At 40.6% G+C, this 7500-nt stretch overlaps 2 protein-coding genes and 1 long non-coding RNA gene across 5 annotated transcripts in view; 1 reads left to right on the top strand and 2 right to left on the bottom strand.

The window, feature by feature from the left end:
• LOC138011641 (uncharacterized) overlaps positions 1-6297 on the top strand; it is an 18266-nt gene extending 11969 nt beyond the window's left edge. Inside the window, exons 3-4 of the long non-coding RNA XR_011124751.1 lie at positions 4414-4491; positions 6159-6297. This is a non-coding gene — a long non-coding RNA (uncharacterized lncRNA). The remainder of the gene's footprint in view (positions 1-4413; positions 4492-6158) is intronic.
• The window catches only part of LOC138011635 (uncharacterized), a 95814-nt gene that overhangs the window by 11042 nt on the left and 77272 nt on the right, over positions 1-7500 (bottom strand). The window lies entirely within an intron of this gene.
• Positions 1-7500, bottom strand: part of LOC138011632 (uncharacterized) — a 28564-nt gene that overhangs the window by 5754 nt on the left and 15310 nt on the right. For both annotated transcript variants that reach the window (XM_068858738.1, XM_068858739.1), the window contains 5 exons: positions 7041-7158; positions 6101-6477; positions 3212-3393; positions 2559-2587; positions 2167-2262 (listed from right to left, as the gene is read on the bottom strand). In XM_068858738.1, coding sequence (XP_068714839.1) covers positions 2167-2262; positions 2559-2587; positions 3212-3393; positions 6101-6477; positions 7041-7158 — 802 coding nt within the window. The remainder of the gene's footprint in view (positions 1-2166; positions 2263-2558; positions 2588-3211; positions 3394-6100; positions 6478-7040; positions 7159-7500) is intronic.

Here is a 7500-nt window from a genome sequence, read left to right as displayed (position 1 = left end):
GCGAAAGCTTGCTACTGCTCACACCGTGGGAAAGGAATTTCATCAAAATGCTTAATTGAAGTGGGTGGGGCAGTCACTCAATAATTCGGGACCAATCCACAGATCGGTGGTTTCCATAGTATTGACAGCCGATGAAAAGCATTAGCTACTTCACTGATCACAAGAGCACCAACAAGTAAATTAAGCAAAAGCCATTGGGAGATATTTCTAGGGTCCTTATCCTTGTAGCTTTTAAAGACTGTCTAAAGAGATTTTTTTATCAGCTAGAAGAATTTGATGTGTTCGGATATCTTAGCTGAAAATTGAAGTGTCCGAAAATTTTAGGGAATGATATCTTCATTCCAGGAATTGCTAGCTGGACGTTAAGTTCTAAAAACTTCCCAAAATACAATTAGCTCATCAGAATCTGCTAGGTGACCTTTTTAAGTGCCAAAAATTGTAAAAATATCCTTTCCGAAAACGTAAGGGACTACTTTTCCCTTGCTGCAAATCTTTTAGGTGCTGTTTTAGTAAAGCTGTTTGGCAATGTAGAACCCAAATTCTTACAACAGTTTGACTCTCCCGAACACACATTTTACCGAAAATTATCGTTGGGTGCCCCTGTGATCAGAGAAGTCGGCTACTAGTCTTCTCCCCCTAAACTGAAGTGGTTAAAGACAGCTGATACTAAATCTTTCAAACCTAAAATTAAAACCCATTTTGACAATGACAATAGCTGGTTACCCTGGTTGCTTCTGCAGGAACTGGAGCAGAAATAACATAAAACAAAAGAAACCAAAGACAGAAAACAAAACAACTCCAAATAAAGACTAATCCCAAGTGACCAAAAATACAATCGTGCTTTCTGGTGCCTGCATGCAGAAAGACTCGTTACTCTACCCAAAGCAACCGCCAACAATCCTATTGAAACCCATCTTGATGTGATTAATAATTATGTGAAAACCGAACCCAGTTGTTCAAAGCCCAGATAAAATTACCTAGTGGATATGTTGCTGGTCATTTTGTTCCTTATAGGTTCATTTGCAACCAAACTAGATCAAGTTGTTTCAACCTACAATCCGGGTCAAAAGACTTTGGGACACTCGTCAAATTTTGGGCAAAAAGCAGAGAATTTACTGCACATGTTTCCATCGTTATATGAGCAACACGTGTTCTCCTTTGGCTGCCTTTTTCACACACCCCTTTCCCCCACACAATGTTGAAACATGTGAGAAATTGATGAACGGATCTTGATTTCGGAGACCGTGAAAAATCAACATTGTAATGGGGGAGGGGGAAAAGCGCGAACCGTCTCAACAGTTTTGACCAGGATTGTAGGTCAATGTGGAGCAGGTGCAAAACACAGGTCAAAGGTCATTGTTTTACCAATACAGATAGTATCCTAAACTCTCATCAAAGCTAGCCTCAAGCCAGATTAGGCCTAAACAAAAGTTTTTAGGCATAACGTTAGCATTAATTTTGTAAACGTTTAGGGTTGTTTCTGTATCATTTGGTAAAAAAGCAACCTGTGACCTGTGTTTTGCCCCCAAAATGACCTACAACTGTAGATTGAAACAAGTTGACCTAGGTTGAAACGAAATGACCTAGTTTGGTTGCAGTTTAACCTAAGGAACAAAATGACCTGCAACAGATACATCACTACATAATCATAATTATATCCACTGGATAAAGTTATCTGGCCTTTGAAAAACTGGAGCCTGAAGGAGAACTACCCAGGGGCTTTAAAATTGCTCACACATCACCATCTTCTGGTGCAGGGACTCTCCTTCTTTTGGACCGATCTGTCTCTTCAAACAAATTCTACTGAGTGGTTAGAGTAAACTTACAGAGATAAGATAATGATGACAATGATGATGAAAGGAAAGAAACTTTATTTAAATGTCTAGTTGTTCTAGCGCTGAAGCACTAATTGGGGACACTGTAAATTGAAAACAATAAATCAACACATTAATCAAATAAACATTTATGTTGGTTTTTGAGGAAAGTGGAAAACCGGAGTACCCGGAGAAAAACCTTTCAGTGCAGAGTAGAGAACTATCCAACTCAACCCACATGTCGCTGAATCTGGGAATCAAACCAGGGCAACACTGGTGGGAGGCGAGTGATCTCACCACTGTGCCATCCTTGCACCCCTATGATGATATTATAAAATAAAACTCTGCTCACCATTGCTTGGGGTATCTTGGTATCTTTGCTGTGCATGCCCCTGGGGTTTTTCCATTTGAAATTCGTCCCCTGAAATACCATACACAGGATTCCCCACTGGCATGGAAAATAAGAGAACAAATTAAACACTTATTTCTTCAGTACTACAGGTGTCAGATCAGTTTGTTCTGACTCTTACCAACTGTTAGCCTGCATAGCTGATGGGATTGTTGACGCAGAAGGCAGATAACGAGTGGCGAAGTCACGCAGAGATTGTGGGGAGGATGGGGGGGGGGGGGGGAGGGCACAGCGCACAGCTCCCCTTCCCATTCTTCATGCGGCTTTGCCACTTATTATTTCCCTCCTGTGCCAACAATCCCTCCTGCTACGCATGCCAGGCTAACAAACTGTACCTTGCTTCTTCACCTCCTCTGTACTTTTCCTAAAAAGAAAATTGTAAAAAATTATATGAACAAATAACATTCTCATCATGCATCAACAATGATAAATGTATTACTAGACGTACACAAGGGCGGATCTAGGATTTTGGCTAGGGGGGTCCACATGTCAGCCAGAAATGCACAGGAAGCCCAAAAACTTCGAAAACTAGCAGATTTAAGGCAGAATGGACCGCTGTCTGTTATTTAGGTTTTTTATTTTGTTTGTAAATTTTAGAACTTTTTAACTAAAACGTTTTTTTTTTTGGTAACCGAGGGGGGTGCACGTGCACCCAGTGCACCTCCCCTAGATCCTCCCTTGTGTACATGTATGAACTGCAATAATAGGCCAGCTTTGCACTTCCATGGTTAGACTGGTACATCTACAGGTGTATGATGATGATGATGATGAGAAGGAGGAGGAGGATGAAAAAGACGGTTCCCCCACATTAGCCTCCATATCATGCTTGTTCCACTTCAACCATTAGAATACAAAACTAACAATTATTCTTAAAGCATATTGACATCAAGTTGTTACAACAACATATTACAACATATTAGGTCGCAATAAATGCTATCATTTTTTTTTTACCCTTGTGACACAGCTTAGATGAGATAAATCAACATACCCAGGAAACTTTCTCCGTTTCCGAAAAATTAAGATGATGATCATGACTACAGCTGCAAAAAATGAGGCACCACCAACTGCAGCCCCAATCAGTACCCCAATGCCAACTTTCTCGGTTTGAGCTTCCTGACTGCCTGGTTCAATGGTACCTTCAGTAGAACTGGATGGCTGTGGTGGGTTTATCTGACAAAAAATAGGGCAGAACAGTGATTGAGAGAAAAGTCTGTTGTGACAGGTGTGCCCTTTAAATGAATCTCTCTGGTGACCATAGTGGAGACTAGGGTGTGGTTTGGAAATATACAATGTATGTGGTGACAGGGGTGTGCTTTAGACAAAGGTCTGTGGTGACAAGAGTGTGTCTAAAGAGATGCCTACGTATACTGTATTAGGGAGTATAAAATAATGATTTAGAAAGATGAAACTGCTTACGAACTTTCATCTTGCGAACGAAATGGCGTGTTTTCTTCAATGATCAGGAAAATAAGCGTTTCAAAATAGTCAATCTCTTTGGCTTTTGTGTTTGTGAGGGTGGTAAGCAGCTGCTTTATCACTAATATCAGGCATTTCTTCAGTTTTATGCTGAAAATATCGTAATTATGCGGAGGATGCGGATCCGCATCGCCGCATCCTGTCAGATGCCATGTGTTTAGGCCTAAGGTTAGCATTTTTGTAAAGGTTTGGGTTGTTTCAGCTAATGTACCCTTCATCCCCTACAATACAATATGTACTTAATTGACCGCTCCCCATAGGGGCTTTTCAGGGCCAATGAAACACAGTTAACGAAATGACGGAACAGAACAACAACAACAACTGTTAAGAATCCCAACTGGCCGGAGGCAAACCATTTGGCTATTTACAAGTGCAGCTGAGAAGTTGAACCAGGGACTACCAGGATCAAATTCAACGAGTGGTCAGAGCCAGTCTTGAACCTGGGATGTCCGGATCTCAAGGCAACCGCCCTAACCACTGGGCCACACTGCCTCCGTCCCTACCTTGTTATAGTACCCTTCACCCCCACCCCCAACCCCTTACATACACCCCTCACCCCCTACCCCCCACCCCCAGAATAGTCATGCCATTGACAGGAGGGTACTTGAGAGAGATGTCTGTAGCAAGAATAGTAAGCTTTCAATAGGCATCTGTATTGACAAAAGTGTCCTTTGAAAAGGTGTCTGACAGCCATGACAAGTGTTCTTTTAATAGGCAAATGTTTGTGACAAGTAGAGTGTTCTTTGGGGAAGAGTCTACAGTAACAGTAGTATGCATACATCTGAGATACAGGTACAGTGTCTGTGGTGACAGGATTGTGCTTTAGAGGTATGTCTGTGGTACCCTGGATGCCAGAGGTTTTTTCTCTCATAGGACAATGGAATAGCGAGTTGTGAAGCAGTGTGAAAAAACCTCTGGTTCGAACCGTTGAGAACCTCACTTACATGCCCGGTTTGATTGACATTGAAGAAACTCACATGTTCTGAAACTCAGCTAAACTGGTTTCTTGCACACAAGCTAGGTCATGTTACTTTGTTTATGATTCATGCTCCACAGCACTCACATAGAGCACAAAACAGAAAAACTCCAGTAAAGATTATAATAACATAATTACATCTGAAGTGTATTGTCGGGTTTGTATGTGTAATCCACAAGTAATTGGCAGGGATAAACGCAACTTGTTTAATGTTAAAGATGTTATTGAAACATTGGCAGGAAGATTGTCAAAAGTGGTTGATCAGAGCATGGCTTAAGGTTGATTATTTTGCTACAAAAGCAAAAGACAAATGGAGAAGTTCAAAAATTACATGAAAGCTTACAAATTGGTGGTTGATCATCAACAGTTTAATGCGATTTTTATAGTTCTGTGCAATCTCATCTTCAAGTGGCAAACGCCAAACTGCGTTTTGGCTTCCATCAGTCAAACTTCTGATCCCAATTAAGCCAAGAGTTGACCCCGAAACCATGGGTGCCAAAATCAGTAATAATGATGTGTGACATAGCCTACCAATCACCATCTTTGTTTCCCCAAAATGGGCTATTTCAAACTTGGATGTCAATTCTGGTGGACATATAACTCCATACAAAACTGCGAGAAGCCAAACGAGAGCACACTCCAAGAATGGCTTGAAAGATAAGTGATTTCCCGAAGCCAGGCAGAAGCACAGCAAATACAAAATCAGCGTTTTCAAAAATAAACTGTGGAATTCCCTGAACTTGTTCTGGCTTCAATATCTCGATTCCCAGAAACGTAGTTTGCAGCGTTTGCTGCAAGAAGACTTGTGATCTCTTGTTTGATAGCAGCTGAAAACCTGTTTAAACCACTTTCCGTTGCTAAACCAATCAGAGTACTTGTTAGAACTGACCAGTTCCTGGAACCAATCAAATAACTAGGGTCGAAATCTGACTCTGGGAGTTTGAAACAGTATCCCATTGGACTGGCTTTCTCAAACAACTCAACGGTTCGAACCAGAGGTTTTCCTTGCCGCTTTGTGACTCGCTATTCCCTCGCTCTAAGAGAGAAAAAACCTCTGGCATTTACATTTAGGGTACAGTATGTCTGTGACAAAAGAAGTGTGGCTTACAGAGTTTCCTGTCCTAACAGAAAAAGTGCTTGAGAGAGAACTTTGTCAATGACATGAAATGGGGAAATATGTGTCTGAAGCATTCATTGACATTGTGTCCCAAAAAGAGGTGTCTCTTTTTCAAGGAAATCTGTTTAAGATGAATTCTTTACTCCACATTGTGCTTCATCTTACCCTTCATTATTAAGTTATCAACAGGTGATTGCTATTAGTTGAAATGCTTTACAACATTTCAATGTGAACATAGAGATTACAATGTCTAGGATGTACTGTCAGACTGGGCACTAAAAAGGTGCACGTGTATGGTAGACACTCACCCATGATGGATCTATTGAGGACACCATAATAACAGCTTTGCTTTGTGTTCCTGCATAGGATGATGTCAACTCTGGCAACAGTATTCCAGTGCTTGAAGATATCACAACGGCCAGTGTTGATGACAATTGTGCTAATGGCGTTGATGCTATTGATGATTTTGCTAGTGGTAAAAGCAATGACGATAATGATGATGGTGATGGTGATGGTGACCGTGATGGTGAAGGTGATGGTGATGACGGTGATAGTGGCCATGATGGTGATGATAATGATGGCCGTGATGGTGCCAATGGCAAAGATGTTGATGAAAAAGATGATAACACTGGTGAAGGCAAAGTTGGTAAGCTCGGACAAACTGAACAACTTGAAGAAGCATTATCTGCAACAATTCAAATAACCAAAGACAAACAACTCTCATATGAAATGTTGGAAATTAAAACAAGGATGCAGAGCCTGTCAAGTCCTATCTTCACCAGTTAAATACTTTTCATTACATTATAGTTATTTAATCAGTCATTTTTAACATTAATTTTATACCTTGTAATTGTTACACAGAATGTCTGAAATCCAGCTTGCTGATCGAGCCAGTCACCATTTAGTCATTAAATAAAGTTGACTGATTGATTGATTGATTGAGTTACAGGGCTGTGGAGTATTTTTGAAAATAGAGGGAGGGGGGGCAGGAAGGGCTAGGTTTTGGTATGGTTCACAGAGGTGTGATGAGAGGGGGAGGGGAGGAGGTGAAAAAAACATCGTAGAATAAAAGTGAGGGAGTGGAGGGGCTGCAGCCCCTCCCTCTTCACGTACGGCCCCTGAGTTAGTTTTAAAAACAAAGACTTTGAAATTGCAGACCAAAAAATCAGCCATATATAGTCAGGTTACTTGAAGCTGTTTTCCAGTAAAAAAACAGCTCAATAAATTATTGTTATTGTATGTACTCACAGGTAACTGATCCTAATGCTTTGAAAAGAAAGCAGCGAGTCGAAGGAGTAGAAGCACTGCATGTGATAGTCAAACGTATGATCCTGCCAGAAAGGCTTCCGTTAATGTCTGGTTGCCACTGTTGAAATAAAAAAAACCTTCATTTTTTTAGAAAATATTTTTTAAAGTATTAAAGAGAGAAATGTGACCCTCCACGCCCTGGGTTTCAGAAGAGGTATCTAAATGGTTTCATGTTTCTCAAAAAGGGTTTTGGAAGGGTTTCAAGAGGGTTTCAAGAGGGTTTCAAAAGGGCTTCTAAAGGATTTTCAGTGTGTTTCAAGTCTTAGAAGGGTTCAGAAAGGGTTTCAAAATGGTTTCAAATGGTTTTGATAACAATTTTTTTTGACAATTGTGTTCGTAATCCATTCTAGCATGTAAAATCAATACTGAGGCCGCAAGACTTCAAATTTTACATTTTGTA

This window comes from Montipora foliosa, chromosome 7 (assembly GCF_036669935.1).
Source record: "Montipora foliosa isolate CH-2021 chromosome 7, ASM3666993v2, whole genome shotgun sequence".
Classification (NCBI taxonomy): Eukaryota; Metazoa; Cnidaria; class Anthozoa; order Scleractinia; family Acroporidae; genus Montipora; species Montipora foliosa.
This window is presented reverse-complemented; position numbering and strand designations above follow the sequence as displayed.